The sequence below is a fragment of the Acytostelium subglobosum genome (genome assembly GCF_000787575.1).
Source record: "Acytostelium subglobosum LB1 DNA, scaffold: scaffold12, whole genome shotgun sequence".
NCBI lineage: Eukaryota > Evosea > Eumycetozoa > Acytosteliales > Acytosteliaceae > Acytostelium > Acytostelium subglobosum.
In genome coordinates this window covers 47,616-75,019 of record NW_012236521.1, presented here as the reverse complement: position 1 = coordinate 75,019, position 27,404 = coordinate 47,616, and the positions used below count along the sequence as shown (strand labels likewise).

Below are 27,404 nucleotides of genomic sequence, written 5' to 3'. Positions count from 1 at the left end.
GTAATGTTTAAGAAGGTCTCCTACGTGCTCCTTTACTTGCCTCCGTACCTAATGGAGCCAAAGTACAAGGGTGTCGCCCTTGACTTTGAGAGTGAGACCAAACACGTGATGGCCTACACATCGAGAAAGACGTTTGTCCATTGGTACCGCCACCCCAAGAGTGGACTGTGCCCTTTGGAGTTCATACTCGACAAGGAGGTTAACGAGAAGGTCACTGATGAACCTATGGAGGTTGACCTCTTGATCAGATTCAACATCTATCATGAGAGTACATGTAGAAGGGACGAGCTGCCCCCACCGATCCGGTTGAAGGTCATGCTATACTTCACCTGCCGTACCGACCTTCTCCAGAATGCAATCGTCAGGTCATCGTCCCCCTTTGTCAACAATGTGCCCTTAGATACCATTGTCAGCGGTGCCATCGAGCTGACTTATGTCTTTCCCTGCCAATTATACTTTAAGGAGTGCATCATTGTCACAGACAAGACCGACAACAACATCGTATATGTCCACACTCAAGTAGTAAAAAAAGAGCAGGACGAGGAGGTGAAGGTAAAGGCTAAGGCGGATAACAATAAGAGAAAGAAGTCACCAACCAACTCCAAGACCAACACCATCACCAACTCTAACATCAACACCAACCCTGGCTGGACTTACTACCATCTGGACCTTTGGAACCATTGGTGGATATGGTATGCCAACACTATCCGAGTAGTTAGCATGCCGCTAAAGTACTACGATACATCACTCTACAAAATCCAGAGCATGCTAGTCTCCAATGAAACAAAGTTGGAGATCAACAAACCATTCTCTGACTACTTCTGTCAACCACCTAGCGAAGGTATATAATCAATCCGGACTAGTCCACTACAGGCTCTCGTAACTCACTCACTCATTCTCTCTTTCAATCAATTAATCAATCAATCAATAGAGAGTGAGCATGAGTCTCAGGAGAGATCATCGGGGAAGAGATCCAAGACCAGTTTCTCTCAAGACAAGTCAACGACATCAAGGGCTCCAAGGGGCAAGACTAGCCCGCGGGCTGAGAAGAGAGGAAAGAAAAAGAAATCTGATCCGGTCGCCCCTTCAGACATCAACAATCCCAATCTATTCCCCTCCAACGGTTTTCCTAAGACTGGTGAGCAAATCTCACCTACTCCAAGTCTGGGCATGCCTCTGTTTGACCCAAACTTCAATTATTCTCCAAGTCCATTGAAGCAAAGCGCACCACAGCCACAGCAACATCCAGAGCCACAATCAGAGCCCGAGCCAGAGCCACAGACACTGCCAAAGACAAAGTCCCAACAACCTCCTGATTCTCACCAAAGGCCACTGGATCAACCCATGACTCTGCCAGAGCCTCATCAGCAGGCCCAGCCTCAGATCTTCTCATCAGAATCTCCACATCTTCTTCCTGAACAATAGTTGACCAACAACTTGGATCCGATGGTCATTGACGAGCCAGTGTCTTCTGGTGATGTCAATGACGAAGACGATGAGACCATCTTTGGCCAGCTCCTCATCAATCACCCAGAGTCTTCTGGTGATGTCAACGACGAAGACGACGAGAACTTCTTTGACCAGCTCCTCAGCAACCACTTAAACTACATAAATGAGCAAAAGCCTTGCGTAGACGACGACGAGACCTTCAATGACAAGCTCCTTGCCGCCCACCCCAACTTCTTCGGTGAGCAAGAGTCTGGTAGCGACGACAAGGCCAACTTAATGGATACCACCTCTGCATCCCCATTATACTTCACAATGGATTAAAGTATCCATCATCCACCAATATCAATCAATCAATCAATCATAAATATATAAATGGATGTTGTTGGTATTGGAACAAGATCGTTTTATTATTATAAGGATGTGATGTGCTTGAGTAAGAGAGTGATTGCATGATCGAAAGAATGAACTGACTCAACCTCAATGCTTGATGGTGCTGTGCAGCTTCCTTGAATCCTCATACTTCTGCGAGTCGATAAACCTCTTGCGCTTGAACTTGCTCATTGGGTCGGTGGTGCCACGCTCGAGACTGTCCTGCTCCTCAGTGTCGTCATTGTCAAAGCCAGTGTCGTCCTTCTCGAATTGTCGCAGTGTCTTGTACATAAGCAACGCCTCCTGCTCCTTGCGATCGACCGGCTTCTCCAGGTCGTACAGGAACTTGCCGATCAGACCAAAGTCGTAAGGGTCGGTGTCCTTTTCGGGGATCTTGCTCGCCAGCAGGTCGGCCAGGGTCTCGCGCTTCTCCTTGAGGTATTGGCGCGTGATCAGCTTCTTGCCAGTGAGGCGCGCGATCTCGTCCGGGTTGACAAAGTCGGGCAGCTTCTTCTGAATGACGTTGAATATATTTCTCCACGAGCGTCTGCCGTACGTTCTAAAGTTGACTCCGTGCAGTCCGAACGACTCCATAATGATGTCCTGCTTGTCGCCCGACACTACCATCTCGTCATCGTCGCCAGTCTTGTAGAATCTGATCTTAGTACTTCTAAACTTCAAGTCCAGTCCACATGGAAGTGTCTTGTCCTGTTTCCATTGATTGATTGAGTTGAGATTGAGTGATATTAGCATCCCGCCTTATGGTCTGCCGTGCCAATGAGTCGCCGCGTCACATTGATCTCATACCTGATATCTGTTGATTGTAATCGCATTCCTCTCTGCATCTCTTGAGGCACGTTTCAGGGCGACGGCTGCTGTATCACCCTTGCCATAGCCGAGACCTCCAGTGCCTGCACCGTTACCAATGAAGACGAGCGTGGAGAAGGATTGGACACGACCACCCTTGGTGACCTTGACGTGGCGACCGACGTTCACGACGTAGTTCTCGCTCATCTCGTTCTCCTCGCCGTCGAGCTCTGGGTCAAACTCCTCGCCCTCGCCCAGATCCTGCATATCGTCCTCCTCGAACAGGTCGGGCTTCTTCTTGCCCTCCTCGTCCTCGTCGTAGCCGCCCTCGTTCTCGTTGGTCTCCACCGTGCCCGCGTGCACAGCTTCGAGCATCTGCTTGGTTGTCTTTATGCGACCGAGGTCCTTGGGCGAGAAGGCGCCCTTGAAGTTCTTCCTGTTGGGGTCGCGAACATAGTGACCAGAGTATGAATGCGGGTCGTATTGATTGTCCAATTCCTTGTTCAACAGCTTTGCCTGTGCGATATCATCGCGCTCTGCCTGTTCCTCTTCCACATTGATATTCTTCTTTGCGTAGCCATTGCGCAGTGTCAACGATGATGTCATTGTCGTCGATGTCAAGTATGTTGAAGTGGGGGCCACTCTTGACACCAACCAATGTCCAACGACACCTGTCTTTGATGCACAGTTAGACAACATGTCTCCTCCCTATCTATCTATTGTGTAATATATAATGTATGTACGTAATGTAGAGGAAAGAGATAATCGATTAATGATCAAGTACCCCAACACTTACCCTACCCTCGCTCACTCAATCATTCTTCGACTTCTTTCTTTCATTCAATCATTCACCAAAACAAAAAAACAAATCAACAACGTTACCCCTTCTAATTTCAAGGTCCTTCCCCATTCATGCAATCGACCACTCCTTGTGCACATCTTCACTTCAATTTAATTATTATTATTATTTTACATGAACATCAAGGAGCACCCTTTATGGGCAATCCATAAAGGACCCTCTCACTTCCACCCAAACAACATTGAACATTAAGTTATACAGTTAACATTCATTGTGAGTATTTAATACATTCGCCTCAAATCAACATCATCACACTATTCCGCTTGTTCATAACAGAGTCAATGTCATATTATTTTAAAGTTGTCCCTAAACAAACAATCAAACAATCAAACGTTGATAATCGATTGAATAGACAAAGTCTACAACTACTTTTACAACTCCGACACCCAAGTCCAAGCGCTACACTTCACACGCCGCGACGGCCCTTGCGATTAAACCATGGGTATTCTAAAATTATTCACATTTGATGATTCATTGAAATACACTCACCTAGACTTCGATGGATAAGAATTATGTGTTCACCTTTGTTTGTTCCTGTCTTGATGAGAAATAGAGAGAGTGAGAGTCTCAAACAATCAAACAAAGATGTATATGTCGTGTGATCGTGTGGTGATTTGTGTTGGCTGGCCTGGATCACCAACATCACATGGAAGTGACTGTTTGTTAGTTTATTTGTTTCTTGATTGTCACACGATTGGATTGATGTCGTGGGTTGGTGATGTGGTGGTCGGTCAGTCCATCAAGAGTGTGTATGTGAGTGTGTGAGTATGTTAGTGTTTGTGCTCACTATTATTATTATTAATCAATTTAATTAAGTACATTGTACCTATCAGCTTCACCTTCATCCTTCCTTCTTTGTGTGTGAGTCATCGTGTTGTTGTTCTTCTTGTCAATCAATATTATTATTAATTACTTTTGTTTGTTCACTTCACTTCACTTCACTTCATTCAATCAATCAAACAATCAATCACTATTGTTGGATCAAACAAACCTGATTAACTAACTAAGTTCATTAATTCATTAATACATTATAATATAATCAGTCATTAATTAATAATCAAAAGCAATAACATGTCAGATAACGGTAAGTCAATCAATCAATCAATGAATGAATGAATGAATGAACGATGATCAGACAAACACAGATGATACAGACAAGACAGTCAGCTGACACTTTGAAATCTAAATCACAAACATGTTTAGATTCAGTTGATCAAGTCGTCCAGGAGTTTGGTGAGGTAAAGGAGGAGATCCAAGAGAAGGTCCACGAGGAGGTGGAGAAGGCAAAGGAGGTTGTGAAGGAGGCCGTCGAGACTGTTCATGTCACCGCCGAGAAGGTCTCTGAGAAGGTCTCTGAAAAGATACAAGAGGTCAGAAGTGAGATAAAGGCCGGTGGATGTTGCCCATACTCTGCCTCTGGAGAGTACTCCATCTGTCACCAAACCGCCAAGATCTGTAACGCTATGAAGTCATTCCCATGCCACGACTGCTGTATGTATCTTACTTCTTATAACAATCTCCGTGACCATACTAACATTCATTCATTGATCCAATACTACTACAGGCAACAAGGTTCTTCTTTGGGAGGATCTCGTCCAGACTGGACTGTTGTTCGTTATTGGCAACCTCGTCTTCTTGTTGTTGTGCTGCTTCAAGTACAGCCTTTTGTCGTTGGTCTCATACACTGCCATGGTTGCTACCGTCGTCTCTATGCTCTTCAACGTCGTCTCTATCTTGTTGAACAAATATGCCATCAACCTTGACAACCCAGTCACAGACAGATTGAAGACATTGAGCTTCCACATCGACCAAGCCGTCGTTGAGAAGTACGTCAAGGGTATCACCGAGCTCATTAACGCTATCCTGAGCATTGCAAAGGATGTCCTTAGCTGCAAGAGCTTGATCCTCTCTGCCCAGTTCGCCCTTGCCTTCTTTGTCCTCGCCACCATTGGCAAGTGCTGCAGCGGTCTTGGTCTTTTGTACACTGGTAAGTATTATCCCATTCACTCACTCACTCAATCGTCACTTACTTACAACGATCAATCAATCACATAATATATTAGTGTTCCTGATTGCATTCATTGCACCAAGATTGTACTTGGAGAAGAAGCAACTCATCGATGAGCAGTTGGTCAAGGTCAAGGCCATCGGACAGGAGATCATCAACAAGTTGCACCCATACATCAACATGGTGTGCGGCCATGCTGCTCCAGCCACCCCAGCTTCATCATCATCTTCATCGTCGACTACAGCCAAGCCAACAAAGAAAACCAATTAAATAGCCTTGGCGTAGTTTATTACACGATCGTCGACCGGTCGGACCATACCATCATCATCAATCAGTCCAAGCAAATCCCCCTGGATGTCCAGCCGTCGTCCCCCTTCACCTCTATCCATCCATCCCATTATCCAATATCCATCAACTTCATCATCATCATCACCATCATCATCCATCCACCATATGTAATCATACCATTCATCCATGGTATGCTTTTGGTGCATTCATTGTTCGTCACCAATCTTTCCTTCCATGTTGTGCGTTGCACCAATAAACTGATGTTGTAAATACCATAATATTATATAATTGAAGATGTTCAGACTAGGTTGTGTGTCACTGGCCCCAGAGATATGTTCCATCATCATCGTGATGGGGTATCTGGTATCGAACTTTCTTCACCAAAGCCACTTGGTGGTATTGTCAATCAATCAATTAATAAATCAGACAATCAATCATTTGATGGGATGACAAGACACCAATGGTGGGTGTTGTCATCAAACCACCTGAACCCGATGCTTGTTGTCGAGTCTCACTCATCATTGTGTTAGCATAAACCCAAACAAACAGGTTTTTTATCAAAGAATAGTGGACCAACTTTCACACTATTCAGTGGTTGTGTGCTTGAGTCTTTGCATTCATTCATCCCATCCATCTCATTCATTCATTCAATGTCTGGGACCATCACTTGCCGTTCAACAACATAGTATCTGTATAAAGATAGCATTTGCATCGCACCGACCGAGCAAGTGTGCGCATTGCAACTGTACAGTTCATTCCAGCAAGCAAGCAAGCAAACAAGGACACGATACACAATCACACCTGGTCCATCCCTTATTTATTATTATTATTATTATTATTTATTATTGTTGTTGTACATCAGTGTATTCAATCAATCAATCAGTCAATCAATTGGCCATCAAGGGAGCAGCAAGCAAGCAAGCCCGACAACCCAACACAACCCACCAACACACCAACCCAACTCGTGTAGCGAGACCTTGACTTGACCTAGACAATAACATCCCAACGGCAAGAAGAATGTTACAGTTCAATCGATTCAGGTCCAAGTTCAAGAACACTCAGTTGTTCAAACAGGCTGGCATTATCATCAGAGACCAAAAGACAAAGAAATCAATGTTAAACGGACGAAGAGTAGTAGTTGTCGGAGACGAAGGCTCATTCCTCGCCAACCTCTTGTCAAGTGTGCTGATACAGTTTGAGTGCAAGGTATATCAGGTCTTATTAACAGATGGTAGTGGTGGTGGCAATGGTACAGCAGCGGCGACATTATCAACTTCATCATCATCTTCAACGTCAACATCATCTGCGACAACAGCAACAGATCATCCTCAGATCGAAACAACATCTGTGGCATTATCAAGATGTTGGACAAGGAGTGGACCAAACATGTCGGCATCAGTCAATCAGGAGGAGTTGGCCAAGGTGATGGCCGTGGTGGTGGACGTGCTACGCGACAAGGACATTGTTGTGATATGCTGCGAGTGGGCAGAGTATGGCAACCTATTCGATCAGCTGGATATTGTGTCGCGTTGTTGCTTTGCCGCCGCCACCACCAATGTCGTGCTGGCATTCCCGATGGGCGTGGAGGAGGACCTGTTCACAACGTCCTCGCCCAAGTCCATTGAATCGATCTTTGAAGGAATCTCCACCAGCTTCCTATTCTACTCGGCCCTCATGCAGTGGCTATTCGTCGGACCGCCCAATCACAACGGGGCCATCGAGCTCCTCATCAACGACGACCAAGACGAAGGCTGCTTCTGGCTTGATTGTGACGACTTTGTAAAGGTCATTGTCGAGTTGGTATTACAGGTATGTTGATGGAGCAACGATCACGCCACATCCACTGGGGAATCATCCCACTCACTCACCAATCACGCCACCCCTTTGTAGATATGTGACAGGGAACATCACTCCCCTAATAATGGCAACATGCTTGGCGACAGCGAGAATAGAATGTTTATATTGACGGGCAAGGAGTGCTTGACATGCAAGGAGGTGTCAAACATACTGTTTAGCGAAGCACAGATCACCGTGCAGGACTACCATCAGCAGACCAAGACACCAGACACCTCACGGCCCGACTCACAGCGCAAGTTCTTCAACTATCTCAAGTCGCCCATATCGACGATGCAGTCACCCGACATCGAGTCATTCCTCAACCAGCAGCCAACGACGTTCAGTCAGTTCATTGGAAAGGTGCAAACCACTCAGTTGTTCAGCAAGATCAGTCTGCGCACGTCCATCTCGTCGTCGGGTAGCAGTGGCGATGGCGGTGGCAGCAGTCGGTCTTCATCACCAAGAAACAGCTGTGCAGGCACTGGACTCACCTCGTCCACCTCCTCCTCATCCACGCCCACCTCTCCAACATCCTCACTCACATCCAATGCTGTCAAGTTTGTCTCATCTCCATTCACCTTTTTAAAGTATTCCAAGGCATTAAGTATGTATAGTTCGATCAATCCATTGACCATTCAATCATTCACTAACGTGCTCAATCGTCCGGACGTGTATATATAGTCGAGGAGTCAATATACAAATCACCTGCAACGTCACAGAAGAAGAAGAATAACTCCAAGGTGGAGACAAACACATGGATATCATTGCTATCGTCTGGTTTCAAGAAGATGCTGGATACAACAGATACTGAATTGCCACCTGTTACACCAGAGGACTTTACCAAAGAAGTACAATACGATATCACAGAGTATGTTGCATCCACTCAATCAATCAATCATCCTGGAATCATTCCACTCACTTACTTAATCATTCTCTTCCACACTCACAACCAGCGACTATCAATCAAACTGGACATTCACATGCTACTCTCCCAATGTATTCAACAACATCAAGAAGTTCTACATGCTGGAAAACTTCCTTGTAAGTGTGTCATGTGACGGAGATACCTCACTGATTGATTGATTGATTGATTGAATCACTGACACATCAAACCCGGTCACACACTTATGTAGAAGTCAAGTAGTAGTAGTAATGGTATATCAGAGTTTGAAGAGGTCACTACTATTGGCAGGAGTGGAAGCTTCTTCTTTAGATCATTGGACAATCGATACTTCATCAAGACGATACCAAACAATGAGTTTATCACATTCACAAAGATATTCTCATCCTATTACCAAGTGAGTTGTTGGATGCCATTCATTCAATCATTCATCAATCATACTAACTCCTTCATTCAATCAATCAATGAACAGCACATCACCAAGTACCCGAACAACTTGCTGCCTCGATTCTTTGGACTTTATAGGTTAAAGGGCAAGCTACATATTGGTGGAGCAGGGTCTAGCCTCTCACCAAGTCCAAACGTGGCAGGACGTAACTCGTCCGATGGTAACATCTCACAACAACAACAACCTAGCCAGTCAGGAGAGTCAGTGGTCACAAGAGACAGAGATGTTGTATTTGTCATCATGGAGAACCTATTCTACAGCACACCTCAGATTGAGTTGCATGAACGATATGATCTCAAGGGATCCACTGTTGGCAGATACGTGGATGTCGATGAGTTGGACGATCCAATCAATCACACTCTCAAGGACCTGAATCTCAAACGAAAGATATACGTCGGCCCGTTCAAGAAGCTGATGGTGGCGCAACTGGACGTGGACACCGAGTGGATGGTCAACCACTTCATCTGCGACTACAGTCTACTCTTGGGCATTCACATCCCAAGTCACTCCACAGCAACATTCGAATCAGAGAGCAACAACAATAGTAGTCCTGACTCGGGTAGTGGTGGCAGCAGCAGCAACAACAACAGGCTGAGGCTACCACCTATCGCCGGCGTCCCATACTCCTCCTCATCAACAACAACCAAGAGAACATCAAACACACAACAGAAGGACATCTCATTCTTTAAGAAGGATGGGCATGGAATGCTGTCATGTATGCAGAAGCCAATGCAAGTAATACCCATTCGCAATGGCAAGACTATCTCGCCAGTGCCAAGCAGTGGTAATGTTGTGGACAGTACTGGTGGTTTTGCGAGTACAGGCACAAGTAGTAGCAGTAGTAGTAGCAGTAGACCAGCAAGATCAACATTATCAATTGGTGAGAATAGAGTCAAGGTGATTGTCAGCGAAGAGAGGACAAGTGGCACCACGACTACTACGACGACAACGACGACAACAGACGAGCACAGCATCGAGGAGAGCGACGAGCTCGACGATTCATTACGATTCGAGGAGGGCACTGTATATTTTATTGGTCTGGTCGACACTCTGACCACCTACGACTTCAAGAAGCGAGGAGAGCATGCCATCAAGTCTGTTTTGTTTGACAAGGTATGTTCACTATGATTGATTGATTGATTGATTGATGACTTGGTACACACACTAACCATGATCAATCACAAACATAGACACAAATATCAGCGATCAGTCCAAAGGATTATCGAGTCAGGTTCCTCAAGTATGTTCAGACTATATTCGAATGAACCTTCCATTATTCTTCCTTTGTCTATATATTTGATTGTTGATTGTTTGTCAATAAAATCAATCAATTATTTATATTTCCAGAATCCAATCACAATTCACAAGATGTTGGATTGATGAAATTTTGACCAATGGATAATGTTGGATGGAAATAATTATTTAAAGGCTCGTTGACAGGTTTAGTATTCTTCACTTCTCAAAGCATAATTGCTTTGATCAAGTGTAGTATCTGTTCTAGAAAGCTTAATATCTTTCTGTCCCAACAAGTTTGAGGACTAATAAGAAATTATGTATTTATTGTAGAGGGATAACTATTGACGTTGTTGAGCTTGCTCACCATCAATATAATATCAAGTACCCGCTCGGTATTGCACAAATGTCCGAGTTCCTAGGATACACCTCCATCCACCTTTTAAACTTAAAGATAAACAAACTTCCAAATATTAATATAAATATTTATTTTATTTTGAAACATTGGAAAGAAGTACCATTAATATATTCTCTTTTTGGAATTAAAGTATAATCTCCAGTACATTCAGGATTAATGAAATCATGACAATAGTTGAAACCAGAGACTTGATAGACCATATTCTTTGGATTCTCATTACATTCATTGGGTTCGAAATTAAATTCCGGTCCACAATTAGTATAGTAGAATTCTTTTCCTCCTGCACCCTTAATATTAGCCAGTTCAATTGAGTATCTTTCGAATTCTTCTTTGGTAACATTCAACTTGTAACAGAATACTGGCAAGGGTTTAGAGGTGGCACGCATGGATGTAAATCCTTCTGGACAAGGTGATTTGGAGGAAACAAAGTTAAATCTTCCTGTGGTGCACAATCTGAGAGGTCTAGCATTAATAATGGTTAACATAACCAAAACAATAAAAAATAATATAAATATTTTCTTCATTATTATTAAAGATATTTTAATTATTGATTAGTTGATTGATTATATTAATAATATTGATAATGATTTATTTTATTTATTTGGTGAATGATTTATTGATTGATTGATTGATTATATTAATATCGATACAAAATGGCAATTATATTGAGAAAGGATTACCATAAGTGTAACTGGATTCAAGTATTGATCAAACTCACTCACTCACTCAATCACTCACACATATTCATATATAACCCTCAGACAAACGTATTTGTAATCATTTCAATATTCGGTTGAGATGATGATACCGAGATTAACAATATTGATCAAATAGTATTTCCATTGAATGAACAATACTCATATTAAGCTTTAATACTTACAAGTATTACTAATGTCTTGATGTTGATTGAATGGGAAGTCAATGAATGGTGTAAGTTTATCAAATTTTTTCATTTATCAAATGATGAAGGAGGTGTTTTGAAAAGCGAGGGAAAGTGATGATCACTTGCATCTGAACTTACTCGCGAGTAATTATAATTATACATACAAGTATATATATATATATAAGACAAAAGGATCGAGTGAAGTGATATCATTTGTTGTTAATGATATCATAGGGTTGATACAACCTTGCACCTTCTTATATCTCATCCATCAGTCGATCGATCGATAAGTCAGTCAGTTAGTCAGTCAGTCAATCAAATCAAACACAATCGATATACAATGCTCAATAACAACAACAACAACAGTAATGGAGTCATCAATCATGATGATAATGATGATAATATATTGCTGATAAGCAAACGAACTGTCCCCTTTTATCCACTGCCATCAACTGCACCCGATATGTTTAGTAGTGGTAGCTCCACAATGATGATTGATCAGCAACAACCGCAACAATTAAAGCAACAACATACTAGACCATCAACTTCATATATAACATCAGATGGCAAGTCATCCTACTTCTTTGACGACAATGAACTGTTCCTATTTGAATGCGCCACAGGCTACCGTCTCACAACATGGTGCTTCGTTGACAATCAACGCGAGGTATGTAGTACTTGATGAACATGCTCCTGCCTGTCTCGATACTAACAATCACTCACTCGCTCGCTCGCATACCAATCAATCACTAAAGATGATGGTCAAGACAGTGTCAGAGTTCAAACATGATGGCATTATATACTTGTTGGCGGCTGTGTCTGATGGACATTCGTCGCAGTTGAAGCTGTTGGATTGCCAGATTGGAGGCACATTGTTGTCGATAGAGATACAGGGCGTGATCTCATTCATTAGACAGTTGGACAACAACTCATCGGTAGCAGTCACTGCTTCGTCCTGCTCAACGCCAGACTTTGTCTCGCGACTCAGATGCCCAGTGGCCATCGGCACTCAATCATCGGCCCAGACCATCCTCATAGATCTATGCTTCAATCGCATCATATTCAACAACAACAGTAACAGCATCAACAATAGGACGACGTCAATAGGTAGTGTTCATTCACTGTTTCAGTTGGACCCAGCCACGTACGACGCCAATCAATTCTGGCAGCAGGCCAACAACAGCACGCTGATACCTTCAGTGGTCCTGCCCCAGTCTGGCGAAGTGGAGCATGGCAACAACCCATCGTTTAGATACCCGGTCGACGCGCAGACTCAGGGCCTGGTGGTGAACGCCCGCGACCCCCACTCACACGTGCAGACGTCGCGCATGGCCAACGTCTCGGTGACGGCCATCGCCTACTTCCAGCCGCTCAACACACTGGCCGTCGGCTACAGCAATGGCTGCTTCCAGCTGTTCTCCAGCGAAACTCTGCGCCCAGTCTACAGCTCGGCGCTCAAGGACTATCGCAGCCCCGTCACACAGTTCCTCTTCCAGGACCTGGAGGACGACGCGGCCGGCTGCATGGCCTACCTCTGGGTTGGACGAGATCACCTGGCACCATCCATTGTATTATACAAGCTGATCTTTAGCAACTCGTCAGCGGTGGCCTCTAAGAGCATGGGCTCGCTGCAGGACGTGGAGAACCTCCATCTCGACGTGGTGACATCGGCAAGCGAGCGCGAATCGGCCGAGCAGACAGGCAAACTCCTGTACATGGGCTATCTGCACGAGAACCACAACATCTCGGAGGACGCAAGCCTCCCTCGTTCCGTCTCCATCTTTGTCTTCCGTCTGGACGACTCCCCTCGCAGCTCCTCTCTCCACATCAGCATCTTTGACCTAAACACATTCGAGCGTGTCGACAACAATCCATCATTCCGCAATAGATACCTAATTCATCTAACAGATACATCGATCAATTGTTCATTCAATGTAAGTCCAGTTCATGATGTTCATCTTGCCAACAATCAATCACTTACTCAATCAATCACTCCAATCGTTACAGGCATTCTGGCTTAACCAGACATCAGTGTCGCGAAGGATATTCGAGGAGAAAGAGGAAAATGCGCCATTGTTGGCCATCGATCATCCCAGCTTCAGCATGACGTTGCTGACCGATGTCTCCATATGTACATACGACTACCAAAACCCACAGGAGCGTGCCATCGGCCTGATGGCCAAGGGTGGGTCGCCCGTCTTTGCTGCGCCACAACAGCTCTACCAGCGCTTCCTCGACGTCGGCATCTTCACCACCGCCAAGTCCGACCCGGTGCAGCAGAGGAACGACCTCATTCTCTTTGCCCTGGACAACAACTTGTTCTCATTAGTCATTGATTGTAGGTAACTTTGACCATATCCCATGCTTACCCATGCACTAACTCTTCAATGGCAACTGAACATCATAGATGTCCAAGATAGCCAACAATCACGAGACATTGAGGGTATCATCCAGGTCAAGTACTTCCTCGTCAATCCAAAGCCAGTGTTGGAGTTGGCATGGGACTACTTTGTTAAACTCGACAATGGATATGATGTTGTCGAGGTGTTCACATCAACTGCCGCGGACAACGCATCTGCGAGACTGCAGATCAAGCTCGAGTCGACTTACGTTCGCATGCTGGACGTGTTTGCTGTGTTTGAATGCCTGTGCGAGCGATACATGGCCGAGAGCAAGACAAAGCAGGTCACGCCACATCTGCAAAGCAAGTACGATGCAGTGCGCATGTCCATACAATACCTCGAGATCATCAAGTGGGCCTCCTCCAAGGGTCTCTTCCGCCAAGATGTTATAGCGCGTATGGAGCTGATGCCATCCAAGGTGACGGCCAACGAGCGTCAACAACTGAGGGAGACCATGGCTGCCTCCAACCTGCGTCCAGCAGCCGGCGACATTCAGACCGATGACGGTCTACTCATCGATATACTCTACCAACGACTCAACCTCAATGAGTCCTACCCGCCCACGTCAAGCCTTCAGCTGAAGCACTTCTTTGATCTATTCAAGAACCCAGCCATGAAGATCAACAGGCTGATCGAAATAGTAAGCATCCATCCTGCCAGACCAGTCAAGATTGGCCAACATATTAACCATCTCAATCAATCAATCATCCAGGTCTACTACATCCTCTTGGACTTGACTGTTGTGGATATCGTGCCATATGAAGTCCTTCAGTCGTTTGAATCCACATTCTATTTGTCGCCATGGAGCACCAACTTTGTCCAAGGCATCTGGGAGTTGGACTCAGCGCCATTGATGGAGGGCGACGTAATGGTCTCGATGCACACATCTCTCCACCATCTCAACCACTCAAAGAAGGCCAAGAGGTACGCCTACCACATCCTCTCGCGCTTCTACATCTACAAGGCACATCGTTGCGCCATCATGTTCATGAAGAGCATAGGCTTTGAGCCCAAGGACATCAAGGAAGCCGTCCTGGCGATGAGGATCCTCCTGGCCAACGGATGCCTGGTCGAGGCATTCCTGTTGGAGCGCGCCTTCCGAAGCAGGTTCCCCACGCTCCCTCTGACACAGACCGAGCAGCTCGCCACACTGTTGTTTGATCACTGCAAGAAGGAACGCAAGCTGGACAAGGTGATGGAGATGCACCTCGATGACTTTGAGGACCAATGCTTTGTCCACTACCTGTACACAATCAATGCCGCCGCACTCGTGCCATTGTACATGGTGCGCAGAGGTCGCATTGCAGAGGGCTGCAGCGTCCAGCACCAGCTGGGCAGCGCCGCTGGCTTTGACTCGATCAGACACTTTATTGGCAGCGTGGAGCAGTCACTGCCCAAGCAACAACAGTTTAGCGATCGCGAGAGTCAACAGCAGCAACAACAACAATCATCTGCTGCTGAGGACATTCCAGACTTGCCTCGTTCAGTGATGAGAATGCAACAGAGACAACAGCAACAACAACAACCACAACAGCAACAAGCAAAGTCATTCATGTATCCACCAAGGATATTGGAGAAGCCAATCACCAAGCTATACAACGACACTCTGGACTTTGCCGCCAAGGGCCTGGATACAGACACATTCAGGGGCTTCGAGATCCCCAACGTCCAGATGAAGGATTATCCACCCGCTCCACCCTACGAAGAGGAGATGGACTACCAGCAGCATCAGCAACAGCAACAGCAACAACAGCAACAACTACACGAGCAGATGGAAGACGACGACAATATCACCTTGGACACGGACATGGTCTACAACCCACCCGCCGACAGCTACATGGATTACATCATGCCGCTGGCAGATACAGTGGCGCACGCTGAGTCTCAACATGTTGATGAGCCAGCCCAGTTCCGAACACCACCCAACGACAGTGACGAGGAGCAAGACCGCTCGTCATCCATCACCTCCCAGGATGACAGCAATGGAACCTCGTCACCCATAATCATGCGACCACTCAAGTCGGCGATGAAGGTTCAGGGCACGCCATCCAAGAAGAAGAATGTCAACTTCCAAGAGGACAACAATAGCATAAGGTGGATTGAGGCCCTAGAGAAGAAGGAGGTTGAGGACTACGGTGAGGACGAGTATGAAGAAGAGGATGACTTTGATGGCGAAGAGGGCGAGGAGGACGAGGATGACGACACATATAATATCGGCAGCGGCTACAACTACAGCAACAACATGCAAATGATGGACGACTTTGATGACGACAACTCTGAAGAGGATGAGGACGCTGTCTATGACGAAGACGACGATATGATCATTCACAACGACGTCCCCAACGAGCCACCTTCGTACCTCAAGAAAATATGGTCCAGCGGTTCGGACGAGGAAGAAGAGGAAGCGGAAGAAGACGACGACGATATAGGCTACGATCAGGATGGAGGCTACGGTGGATCTGATGACCAAGAACTACTTACCAATGGCACAGAGGACCAGCCCATCTCCTTGGACTCTGACGACGACGATGATACTAGCGCCAAACCAATGACCACTGCACCTCCATCACAAGCTCAAAAGAAGCCAGCACTAAGGTTCAAGGATGACTTTGAGGACGACGACGAGGACAGCGACTTTGAGGACTATGACGAAGATGAGGAGCCTGTCGAGCCACTGGTCATGACATCAGAGGAAGAAGATGAGGAAGAGGAGCAAAGAGTTACATCAAGAGTCAAAGAGATCGAAGAGGATGAAGACATGGGACAACAGCAACAACAACAAGGAGGTGATGGTGGCGAGCATGAAGGTGATACAGAGCAAGAGGAAGAAGAAGAAGAAGGAGTAGAGAAAGGCCAGACATTGGAGTTGCACTACGATGAAGAGCCATCTCCTGACAGCTCTCAACCAAAGATCCTCAATATCGTTACTGAGATGCCACCCGATGTGAAGCCAGAGGACAACAACGAAGAACACGAGGCTGATCAAGACACCGACGAGCAAGTGGAAGATGAAGTAGAAGCAACTGAACAGACAGCAAAGCGAGTAACTGAGATGGACGAAAGTGGTGATGCTGGTGATGAACCAGCAGCCAAGCAGGAAGATGATCCAGAGCAAGAGCAAGAGGAATCGTCGACGCCATCCACAGAAGAAGAAGAAGACGAGCAAGAAGAAGACGAACAGGACCGACCCAAGGCATCGACCAAAGGGAAGCGCAAGAAGAAGGTCAGGGCCAGCAGAGGCCAATAAACAACCCTTTACCCTTACCCTTACCCTTGTTCACTCACTGCACGCACTTGATACATGGATGCATGGATGAATGCATGAACAGACCTTCATACCACTTCCCATTATAGATTCTCGAGATGGAGTTGATGTCTAGGTTTGGTAAACATAACCTTTTTTGGCTTGTAGATGCGTAGTAGCATCGATGTGGTTTCAGATCACCCTTTGTACCAAATCAGGTAATATTACCTATTATGTATAAACCATACTTATAAATGTGTCCTATCATTCATACCTTCACTCTCTTTCCACTCATTCATTCAATTATAAATAGAACTGTTCTACTCTTACATTCATTCATTCAATCATTCAATTACTTGTTACTTCCAACTCTATCTCTAATAATATTAGAATACTCTATCAACTACCAATTATTATCAAACAATCATGTTTTCTCTCAAACTTAATATCTATCTTTTAGTTGTCCTTGCTGTCCTCGTGTTCCTTGGAACAATCCGTGCCCAGTGTAAGTAGAAGTACTTTCAAGTTTGCTAGATCAATCAGCACTTACTAACCAGCTATTTCATAGCTGGTGACGATACTTCTGGTAGTGACTCCAGTGGAAGTTTCTCTGGCAGTGACCCTATGTCTGGTGATATGAGTGGCAGCTCTACTGGTGACTTTGGCTCCTCTGGAGACACCAGCTCATGAACTCCTTCAACTGTCCAACGGTTTCAACTACTGGCTCCCACTACTCCCAATGTCCAAGATATCTAGTAGGTGTCAGTGACCCTCAACCAATCAACAAACCAACTATTTATTGGATGATTCATTTATCCTAATAAATCACATCTCTCCAGAATATTATTGTATTACCCTCTCTATTCAATCATATTCAATATTGAACTTCAAATGGAAGCATTCCAAATTGAAAAGTGTGTGTATCCTTCCCATGTTCATATCAAACTCAATCATTTGCCTTTGTCTCTACACTTATACTTGACATACATATACATACTGACTTACTGACTGACTTTGTTATTGTCTAGACAACAACAACAATGACCAGCAAGTTAGACGAACTACAGTGTAGGCTTACAGACTACACTCGCCTCAAAGGGTGAGGCTGTAAGATACCTCAGAAGGAACTGCTCGCCCTTCTCGAAGGTATCGGTGATGGTATAGGTTTCGATTGTGCTATAGTCCCAACAAAGTTCCCCGGTATAGTGATGGTTACAACTACTGATGTATGTACACCCCTCATTCATTCATTATCATCTCACTCACTCATCTCTCTAACAATCATAACTAGTTCTTCTTCCCCAATGTCGACGACCCTTACTTGATGGGTAAGATTGCCTGTGCCAACGTATTGTCTGATCTCTATTCGTTCGGTATCGATGAATGTGACAACATGCTCATGCTACTTGCTGCCTCAACTGATATGTCTGTTGAGGATAGAGCTTGGAGTACCCGTGGTCTTATTGAAGGCTTCAACGGTAAGTAACATTTCGTGCAATACCCAACGAGCGCATCATCTAACATATACATGTATACACAATAACAACAAAGATCACTGCAAACTAGCCGGTACCAAGGTTAGAGGAGGTCAGACCGTCAAGAATCCATGGCCAATCATTGGAGGTGTTGCCACATCAGTTGTAAAGAATGAAGACATGATCATGCCTGTTAACGCAGTACCTGGTGATGTGCTCGTGCTGACCAAGCCACTGGGCACTCAGGTGTGCGCCAACTTCCACCAATGGATCAGACAGCCAGAGAAGTGGCAAAAGATCGAGACCATCGCTACACACGAGGAGGCGAGAACAGCCTTTGCCTACGCCACCAAGTCGATGGCCCGTCTCAATCGCACTGGTGCACGTCTCATGAGGAAGTACCATGCCCACGCCTGCACTGATGTGACGGGCTTTGGTATTGCCGGTCACTCTGACAACCTCGCCAAGAACCAACTGCAACCCGTCATCTTTGAGATCCACACCCTGCCAATCATTGAAGGCATGCGTAAGATTGACGAGCACTTGGGCAACAACTGGAAGTTGACCAGCGGTCTCTCAGCCGAGACCAGTGGTGGTCTTCTCATTGCCATGCCAGAGGCAGCCGCCAAGGAGTTGATCAGCGAGATCGAGGAGGTTGACAAGCAACCCGCATGGATCATCGGTCGTGTCCTCGCATGTGAGCCTGGCGAGAACAAGTCAGTGATCCTGCCCAACCCAACAATCATCGAGGTCAAACCCAACCAGAACTTTGACTTCTAATCAACATGGAACAAACCATCCTATCACCATCAATCAATCAAATCTGTACCAATCAATCAAAAAAAAGTAACAATCAACCAATCAACAATCAATCAATCAACCAGACAGACAACAGCGAGCAAATGCACTTCCACAACAACAACAACAACAACCTATACTACAGCCAATTCCGAATGAATCTGAGCAGAGATATCATTCGAGGCGGTAGGATAGCAGTGGATAGTGTGTTGGCAACACACCACATATATGTGAAGAGATAGAACTTAGGAATAGCGATGACCTGTAATGACTTGTAATGGAATAACCTCAACGAAGGACTCAATTACAACGACAACCTTGTCAGCACTAAGTCCACCAATACTCCTCAATCACATTGTTGCCAACAATAAATGCCCGCATCACTGATTTGTACATGTACACTTGGCTGTCTGTCTGGTTCGCCAGTTGTCTGGCAGACTGGATGCTGGCTGGATTGGCTGGCTGGTCAATCAATCAGATGTCTCTAACTCTTCTCCAGTTCGCATAATCATTTAATTAATCAACTTGTCGATGTGGGAAACTTACTGAACATCAAGATGGGGTTGAGTGTGGGTGATTAATCAACTGATCCAGAGTGTTGGTTTGACAGACTGTGATATTATATCACCTGACTGTACAATTTAAGTGAATGTACTTAATACGATTGATACTGGATAAGGATACCATGAATGATTAAAAATAACTCTAACTGATTGTTGAATTATAATGATGAGCTAGCTGTCAAAAGTATCCTTGGACAATCCAATCAACTATTTAAGGCCACCAATATCAATCCCAGAAGATATCAAATCAATCCAAATATCTAAAGTCTAATCAATTAATCAATCTAAAATGCTGTACAGTAAGTACCAACAACAACAACAATTATTGAGTTGTTCCATTATTAACAATGATGTAACAAATTTAGAATCACTTGCCAATCTCTCTGGAATGACCTCCAACAACCAAATGAGCAACAATGGACAGGTCCAATCAAAGAATACCACATCAGGTGTTACTCAATCATCCAACTCCACTGCATTACTCCATGTTGATGCTTATATCAACCTCCTTAACATTCTTGTTATTAATAGATTGAAGATTGATATCTAAATCTTCCTTCTTCATACCCAATCATCTTTGTATAACTTTGTATTAATAATAATAATTAAGCGAGAGATAAAGAAAGATAACATTCTTTGTAAAGAATCGTCTCCATCATCATGGCTCTCCGATGTCGGACACCCAACAACAATGCTACAACATAACTCAAAAAATCAAAATAGGTGTCGTTTGTCGTTGATTTAGAAGATGGGCGACGCATCTTGGTTGTGACGCCTACGAAAGTTAAGGTGAAATGCTATTTTCCCATGAATCTTGGGTATGTGGTTGTAGCCAAAATTACCCCAAGAAGGACATCGTTGTTAATGTTTTTTTGGTGCTGATATTAATATTATTGTTCGGTTTTGTTTGTAGTTGTGGTGAGTATGATTGTTCCTACTACCTCTACCTACAATGTCAATAACAACAATAACAACAATCATTTGATTTCTTCGTACTTTTATTCATCATTCATTCAATCAATTATTATTATTTATTATTTGTTTGATTATCTATCTATTCACACATCTTACCCCCCCTCTCATTTTGACTTTTCTATCGAACAGTTGTCAACTTTGCATCGTCGACAATTATCTTCTGACTCTCACACACACAACACACATCATTCAATATTATCACACACTTCAAACAAACAAATAATAACATTACTTAACAAATAATAATAATAATAATGACAAAGAAGAATACTTCAACGGCAACAGCCGCGGCAAATAATGCAACAGCAGCACCGGCAAGCCGCAACCCACTCAGATTCGTATCAGTGATCCCAAAGTCATTGTTGCGCTCATCACAGAATATAACGAGGAAGGGATGGTCAATGATCCGTCGCCTGCCAATTAAGAAGCCACCTCAACTTATCCGCTGGGACTTGCTGGGCGTCACCGCTTCCTACATATGGGGCCTGGTCAACCGTCGTCGTCTGCCTGTTGCCCTTCGCTCGCCACTCTACTCGGCTTGGGCCTACACATTCAAGTGCAACATGGACGAGATCCCCGCACCACTGGACACCTACCCATCGCTTGCAGAGTTCTTCTCACGACCCATCAAGGAGGGCACTCGCCCAATTGCCGAGGGCGGCATGGTCAGTCCCGTGGACGGCCGTGTGCTCGCCTGTGGCGAGGTCCTCGGTGACAAGGTGGAGCAGGTCAAAGGTGTCACATACTCGCTACAACAATTCCTCGGTTGTGAGCCATCATCTCTATTGCAACGTTCAAACACCAAGCTGTACCAATGTATCTTATACCTCAGTCCAGGCGACTACCATCGTATCCACTCCTCCGAGGATTGGACCATCAACAAAAGAAGCCACTTCCCAGGTAACTATCAATCAATCAATCTCCCTCTCATCCCGTAATCATCACTTGCTAACATCCACTCACTCAATCAAACATTTACAGGCACTCTCTTCCCTGTAAATAAACCATTCCTTAAGTTAATTCCCAGTCTGTTCGCATTGAACGAGAGGATCGTTCTAATGGGCGACTGGACACAGGGATTCTACTCACTGACCGCCGTGGGAGCATACAATGTAGGCTCGATCTCGCTCAGCTTTGACGAGGTCAACTCGAACAGGATCACACGTGACTTTAGATGCAAGAATTTGGAATACTTCTCGATGAAGGGTGTCGGCAGCCACTCCTACGACAGAGAGTACGAGCACCCTGTCGAGCAAGTCAAGGGTCAAGAGATTGGTCAATTCCATCTTGGCAGCACCGTCGTTCTCATCTTTGAGGCTGAGGACTTTGAATTCAATGTCCAAGCTGGCGACTATTGCAAGATGGGTTCTCTCATTGGCTCCATCAAGTCATAAAGATACTACTACTACAATACTGCCTCTTCCTACATTCTTTCCTTTTTCCTTCCTAACTCATCATACACCTTTTAATCAAATAGACCTCCATTGGTACACATCATAAGGGTATTCAATAAAGTATCATCAAACTATATTTATTAGAAATGACCAGTCGGTCCCAGGTAATGAATGCATTGCTAAATTAGACGTCAACATCATCATGTGATCAGAGCCATTCTCCGGGGTGAGTCCGAAGTGTTTCCCGTCTCACCATCATCAAACACACTAACACCACACATCATTTTTATCACGTACCACTTCGAACCCATGATGGAAGCTTCATGAACGCCTTCCATTTCGAACATCACATTTAATGTCATTTCCATCTTTGACCATCGATTTAATATAAATATAGTCAGCTGACTAAATATAATCAGTGTTAATACATACAACAATCAAAAATAACATCTTTTACTATCAATCAATCTATCAAACGAACAACAATGCCTATCGTATTAGTACTCGGAGCAACTGGAATTATTGGCAATGAAGTAGCCAGTCAATTCATCAGAAAGGGATATGAAGTATTTGGTTTGGCCAGGACTGAGGAAAAGGCCAATCAATTGAGACGTGTTGAGAGTATGTATCGCATCATCAATCATGTCAGCTGATGACAACAAGACATCAAACTCACAATCAATCAATCGATCAAACATCACAGTCCAACCAATCCTTGCCAATGCCCAAGAGACGAACAAGTGGATAGATGTAGCCAAGAAGGCTGATATCATCATTGAGGCGATTGCAGACTACTCAAACAATGATGTTCAGTTTGCTGTGTTCGAGGCTTTGTCAACTATTGCCAAGGAACGCCCATCAGTTGTGATCATCTACACTAATGGTGTCTGGATGTATGGCAACAACAATGGTCAGTTGATCACAGAGAACCAACCAATGATCAATAGCAACGTGATCTTGGCACCACGCATCGAACTGGGCAAGCAGTACTCAAAGTTGGGTGCAATCACCATCTTGCCCTCGCTCGTCTATGGAGGAAGTGGAGCTCACAGTGGCGGCTACTTCAGAGCGATTGAGACTGGCGAGATCACATTGTATGGTGCTGGTCAGTACCAAACATACATCCACTACATTGACATTGCTGCAATGTACATTGCCGCTGCCGAGCGTGCCAATGAGCTGCGCGGTGAGATCTTCATTGCCGGTGCCTACGTCGACAAGGTCGAGGACATTGTTCAAGGCATTGCCAAGGCTCTTGGCAAGACGGTCAAGGTTACTCACGTCCAGCCCGCCGACCCATACCAAGAGTGTCTGGCACTCAACCAGCGTGCCTCCAATGCCAAGGCACAGATCAAGCTCAACTGGAGACCTACCCAGCTATCACTTATCGATGGTGCCAAGAAGTATTATGAGGCCTGGAAGATCTTGGCCCCAGCTGCAACCAACTACAAGTATTAAGGTGGAATAAACACATTATTGTCTCGTCGGACACCAGTTCATAGACTGGCTGGTGTCCATCATATTGTATAAATGAAGGAAGTAAGTGCAGTCGCCCACCTCGATCATGGACCATGTTGATCATGGAACGCCATGCTCCAAGCAAGGTGTGCAACTTGCAAAAGTTGTTACATGTTATTGATTCGTTTGATTATCTCGTTGATACTACACTACACTACATATATGTTGTTACTTTAGACTATTGAAAAGTCTATCCAGGATAGATGTGCTGGTTGATGGTGTGATTGATGTCCTCACGCCCGGGCTACTGCTAGTGGACGATGAGTTTGTGGATGGACTTGTTGATGGACTGGCGGTGGATGTTGATGGCTTGGCTGTCGACGTCGACGTTTGTTTGTGATCGTCCTCATTGTCGGAGCTGCACGCTGATGTGTCTGGCGACTTGTAAGGTGTGTCGACCTCGTTGACAGAGGTTCGGGTCGATGAGACTGGCGTGGTGTATGATGAGGATGGCGTCATTGACAGTGGAGATTGAGATGGAGTGACTGCTGACGAGGAGGTTGTCGCGCCCTCCACCGCCAGCAACTCTGATATTGTCTGTTTGAGTTGGAAGTTCTGGGGAGAGATCATGGTCATGCGCGGTTGTCTGGTATGTGGCTTTCGCGATGGCGTTGGTTGCTTGTCCATGTTGTTCTTTGACCACATTGGACTGAACGTCAATGATTTCTCCGTCACCTGATTGATGACCTTTACAAAGTCCTCCTTCCAAGTGATCTTATCCTCCTCCGTGTTCAAGCAAATGACTACAGCGCACTCCAGTGTATGTAGTTTAAAGAAATGTCTTTCCTCAACTACATTGATTGATTGATTAATTGATGTTAGTGATGTGCTCCAGGTTGGATGTGATTGACTCCTCTGGACTACGTACCTGGGGTGGTCCTACTCCTCTGGAAAGCCATGGATATATTGCTAAAGTTCAAGTTATTTACATTGCCAGGAGTGCTCTTGTTGTTGTTGCTGACTCCATCCTCCTCGTGTCCACTGTCTTCCACACTCTCTGATCTATTCCTACTATTATTATTATTATTTACACTTGTCGTCGCCGACTCGCTTGTGTTTGACTGATCATGTTGTTGTTGCTGTTGCTGTTGTTGTTGCTGTTGTTGTCTACGCTCTGTTTTCTTCTTATAATGATCAACTATTGTACTGTACTCTAGGCTGACCACCTTCTCCACCTCATAATATGCCTTCATCTTCTTGGTGATGATGAACATGTCGTTGAAGAGGTAAAAGTAGCGCAGACTGACTCTGGTCGTACCGCCCTCGCCTGCCACCGAGCCCGGCCTGATCGTGCCGTACTGGGCCTCGTGATTGCCGCCGTCCGTCCTGATGATCTTGCCCTCGCCCTCGCGCACCAGTCGTCGATGTGGCTGGAACAGGTCGGGCACGGGCGGTCGCAGTTTCTGGCATATCTCAAACATCGCTTTTGAGCTGTCGTCCTCCTTCATCTGACGATTGATCAACTTGGCAATCTCGTCCATCATCTCGTATGCCTTGCGTATATTGTTGTAATCTGCATCAGTCTCCAATGTATATTTCAGTAATTCTCGCAGCAGCAACGCGTATCTGGGTATCCTTTGTATTGGCATGCTAACAAATGATTGTAAGTCCCTCTTTCCAACTCTATCTATTGCCTTGCATTGCTGTGTTGGACATGGTTAGTTATGTATTGATTGATTGATTGATTGATTTCCGGAACTATTCCAGCCCCCGCCAAACCCCACCCCACTCGACTGATCACTCATACATACCTTGATGAACTCGATAAAGGATGGTCGTTTGGATGCATTCTCAAGGACTTTGAGACATCGAGGAAAGTTGGTGATGTAGTGACTGTAGGGCACTTTGAGGAAGTGGATCATGTCGAGAAAGACGTCGCCAATCTTGATGGACTCGTCCCATTGGTCGTGCACACGCTCCTGGATCTTCTCCAGCAGCTGTGTGTTGTAGAGCATGATCACCTCGATCTGTGAGAAGACGATCTTGACCTCGTCCAGTGTGAGAGGCGGCTGGTCCATCGCGGCCAGCTGCTCGAGCACCAGCAGTGGAGGTGGGACAACGACCGTCGTGGTGTTTGTTGATGCATTCAGCGATGAGTACGATGGCAGAGCGGTGGTTGAGGCCGACATTGATGACATTGATGGCAGATGGTGATCGCGGTCACCTGTAACAGAGCCCTCGACCGCAGCACTATTACTCCTGTCGCGTATTGGTAGTATGAACGATGGCATCGATGACAAAGTATCAGCTGCCGAATCATCGCCCTGTGCCTGCAGCGCCAGCGTCTTCAACGGCAAGAAGTAGATATTGATAATGATGTGAATGAAATGTGTATAATCCTGCTCTGACACCAACAGTTCCTTCATAACCTTGGACTTGCATACTGTATTCCCGAGTTAGTATCTAGTTGTGTGCAACACAAACATCGTCGACAGTGGATACATACGGAATAGTCCCCACTTCCTCCTTTGTGAGAAGCCCTTCCAATGCTTCTGAATCATGATGGCAGACTTGGCACGCTTCTTATCTTCGAGCTCATCGACAATGCGCGGTGTGTATATTATGCGACGAGTCTCGGCCTCGGACTCGGGCGACAGGCCTGATTCGACATCGCCTTGTGAACCGTATAGTGTACCTCTACTATGTTGACGATGTACCACACGATCATCACCTGGTTGATTCTTTGTTGTATCGTCTGATGTCGACGAATACGAAGATCCCATCCTATATGTGATGGATGTGCTGGTGGTATATTGTCCACGCTCCTTTCACCTCTTTGGGAGTAGCTTGGTCAAAATGTGTCGTCGCGAATGAATGACTGAATGATTGTGTACAACGTTTCTGGATTTGTTTGTTTTGTTTGTTTTGTTGTCTTTGTGAATGAGTGAATGAGGAGGACAATGATGACTTGGCTTGTATGATTGATTGATTGATTGATTGCAATGATGTGTCAGGACGGCCAATCGATCGTTTCGTTCAATTTAAGATATATTTATATTGGCTGTGTGGCGCGCTTGTTAACTTGTTGTTGTTGTTGTTGTTGTTGTTGATAATAGCTGCAAATAATTCTAATGTTGTCTGATGTCTGTTGTCTGTTGTTATTGTTGTTGTAGATAAGATTGGTGAATGAGACAGAGAGAGTTGATTGAGTGTGATGGTTTGGAAAGTAAGCAAACACAAACAATCAAACAGGTGGTGGTTGCCCAAGCTTCCAGGACGCACACAACTTTTCGAAACACAATCAGTTGGATTCAAGTAATTTTCAATCAGAGATTCACTCAATGTTTGATCTCAATACTATTATGATAGGGTGTCTCTCTTTAATAGAGATAGAAAGATGTTATATGTATATATATCAATTTGATCGATCAATCAATTGAAGTTATATACTTATCTGGATGATGGTTTATACTTGTGACAAAGTATTTTTGATGCATGTTGACATGTGACAATATAATTATCAATACAATATTTGAATGAATGATGACATGAATGAATGACACTGTTCTGTATTAGTCTGATTATATGTATTGATT

At 44.9% G+C, this 27,404-nt stretch overlaps 11 protein-coding genes across 11 annotated transcripts; 9 read left to right on the top strand and 2 right to left on the bottom strand.

The window, feature by feature from the left end:
• Nucleotides 1–3: 3 nt before the first annotated feature.
• SAMD00019534_063310 (hypothetical protein) lies at nt 4–1,425 on the top strand (the record flags this gene model as incomplete). Its single annotated transcript, XM_012898151.1, has 3 exons — nt 4–692; nt 765–841; nt 932–1,425. 3 exons carry the CDS (start codon nt 4–6, stop codon nt 1,423–1,425), a joined length of 1,260 nt encoding a protein of 419 aa, XP_012753605.1.
• A 21-nt stretch (nt 1,426–1,446) lies between these two features.
• SAMD00019534_063300 (hypothetical protein) lies at nt 1,447–1,770 on the top strand (the record flags this gene model as incomplete). The annotated part of the gene is made up of 1 exon (XM_012898150.1): nt 1,447–1,770. One exon carries the CDS (start codon nt 1,447–1,449, stop codon nt 1,768–1,770), a length of 324 nt encoding a protein of 107 aa, XP_012753604.1.
• Nucleotides 1,771–1,926: 156 nt separating this feature from the next.
• Nucleotides 1,927–3,324, bottom strand: SAMD00019534_063290 (hypothetical protein; the record flags this gene model as incomplete). Its single annotated transcript, XM_012898149.1, has 2 exons — nt 1,927–2,526; nt 2,626–3,324. 2 exons carry the CDS (start codon nt 3,322–3,324, stop codon nt 1,927–1,929), a joined length of 1,299 nt encoding a protein of 432 aa, XP_012753603.1.
• A 1,231-nt stretch (nt 3,325–4,555) lies between these two features.
• Nucleotides 4,556–5,762, top strand: SAMD00019534_063280 (hypothetical protein; the record flags this gene model as incomplete). Its single annotated transcript, XM_012898148.1, has 4 exons — nt 4,556–4,568; nt 4,688–4,975; nt 5,049–5,471; nt 5,548–5,762. The coding sequence occupies 4 exons, from the start codon at nt 4,556–4,558 to the stop codon at nt 5,760–5,762; spliced, it is 939 nt and encodes a 312-aa protein (XP_012753602.1).
• Nucleotides 5,763–6,797: 1,035 nt separating this feature from the next.
• Nucleotides 6,798–10,230, top strand: SAMD00019534_063270 (hypothetical protein; the record flags this gene model as incomplete). Its single annotated transcript, XM_012898147.1, has 7 exons — nt 6,798–7,589; nt 7,671–8,220; nt 8,298–8,484; nt 8,570–8,657; nt 8,750–8,914; nt 8,990–10,078; nt 10,156–10,230. The coding sequence occupies 7 exons, from the start codon at nt 6,798–6,800 to the stop codon at nt 10,228–10,230; spliced, it is 2,946 nt and encodes a 981-aa protein (XP_012753601.1).
• Nucleotides 10,231–11,962: 1,732 nt separating this feature from the next.
• Nucleotides 11,963–17,148, top strand: SAMD00019534_063260 (hypothetical protein; the record flags this gene model as incomplete). Its single annotated transcript, XM_012898146.1, has 5 exons — nt 11,963–12,166; nt 12,255–13,433; nt 13,507–13,837; nt 13,907–14,541; nt 14,614–17,148. The coding sequence occupies 5 exons, from the start codon at nt 11,963–11,965 to the stop codon at nt 17,146–17,148; spliced, it is 4,884 nt and encodes a 1,627-aa protein (XP_012753600.1).
• A 423-nt stretch (nt 17,149–17,571) lies between these two features.
• Nucleotides 17,572–17,835, top strand: SAMD00019534_063250 (hypothetical protein; the record flags this gene model as incomplete). The annotated part of the gene is made up of 2 exons (XM_012898145.1): nt 17,572–17,650; nt 17,714–17,835. The coding sequence occupies 2 exons, from the start codon at nt 17,572–17,574 to the stop codon at nt 17,833–17,835; spliced, it is 201 nt and encodes a 66-aa protein (XP_012753599.1).
• A 518-nt stretch (nt 17,836–18,353) lies between these two features.
• On the top strand, nt 18,354–19,400 carry SAMD00019534_063240 (hypothetical protein; the record flags this gene model as incomplete). The annotated part of the gene is made up of 3 exons (XM_012898144.1): nt 18,354–18,371; nt 18,437–18,623; nt 18,697–19,400. The coding sequence occupies 3 exons, from the start codon at nt 18,354–18,356 to the stop codon at nt 19,398–19,400; spliced, it is 909 nt and encodes a 302-aa protein (XP_012753598.1).
• A 1,810-nt stretch (nt 19,401–21,210) lies between these two features.
• On the top strand, nt 21,211–22,350 carry SAMD00019534_063230 (hypothetical protein; the record flags this gene model as incomplete). Its single annotated transcript, XM_012898143.1, has 2 exons — nt 21,211–21,856; nt 21,938–22,350. 2 exons carry the CDS (start codon nt 21,211–21,213, stop codon nt 22,348–22,350), a joined length of 1,059 nt encoding a protein of 352 aa, XP_012753597.1.
• Nucleotides 22,351–22,835: 485 nt separating this feature from the next.
• On the top strand, nt 22,836–23,808 carry SAMD00019534_063220 (hypothetical protein; the record flags this gene model as incomplete). Its single annotated transcript, XM_012898142.1, has 2 exons — nt 22,836–22,971; nt 23,054–23,808. 2 exons carry the CDS (start codon nt 22,836–22,838, stop codon nt 23,806–23,808), a joined length of 891 nt encoding a protein of 296 aa, XP_012753596.1.
• A 228-nt stretch (nt 23,809–24,036) lies between these two features.
• On the bottom strand, nt 24,037–26,591 carry SAMD00019534_063210 (hypothetical protein; the record flags this gene model as incomplete). The annotated part of the gene is made up of 4 exons (XM_012898141.1): nt 24,037–24,659; nt 24,737–25,511; nt 25,620–26,251; nt 26,315–26,591. The coding sequence occupies 4 exons, from the start codon at nt 26,589–26,591 to the stop codon at nt 24,037–24,039; spliced, it is 2,307 nt and encodes a 768-aa protein (XP_012753595.1).
• Between the last annotated feature and the right edge of the window lie 813 nt (nt 26,592–27,404).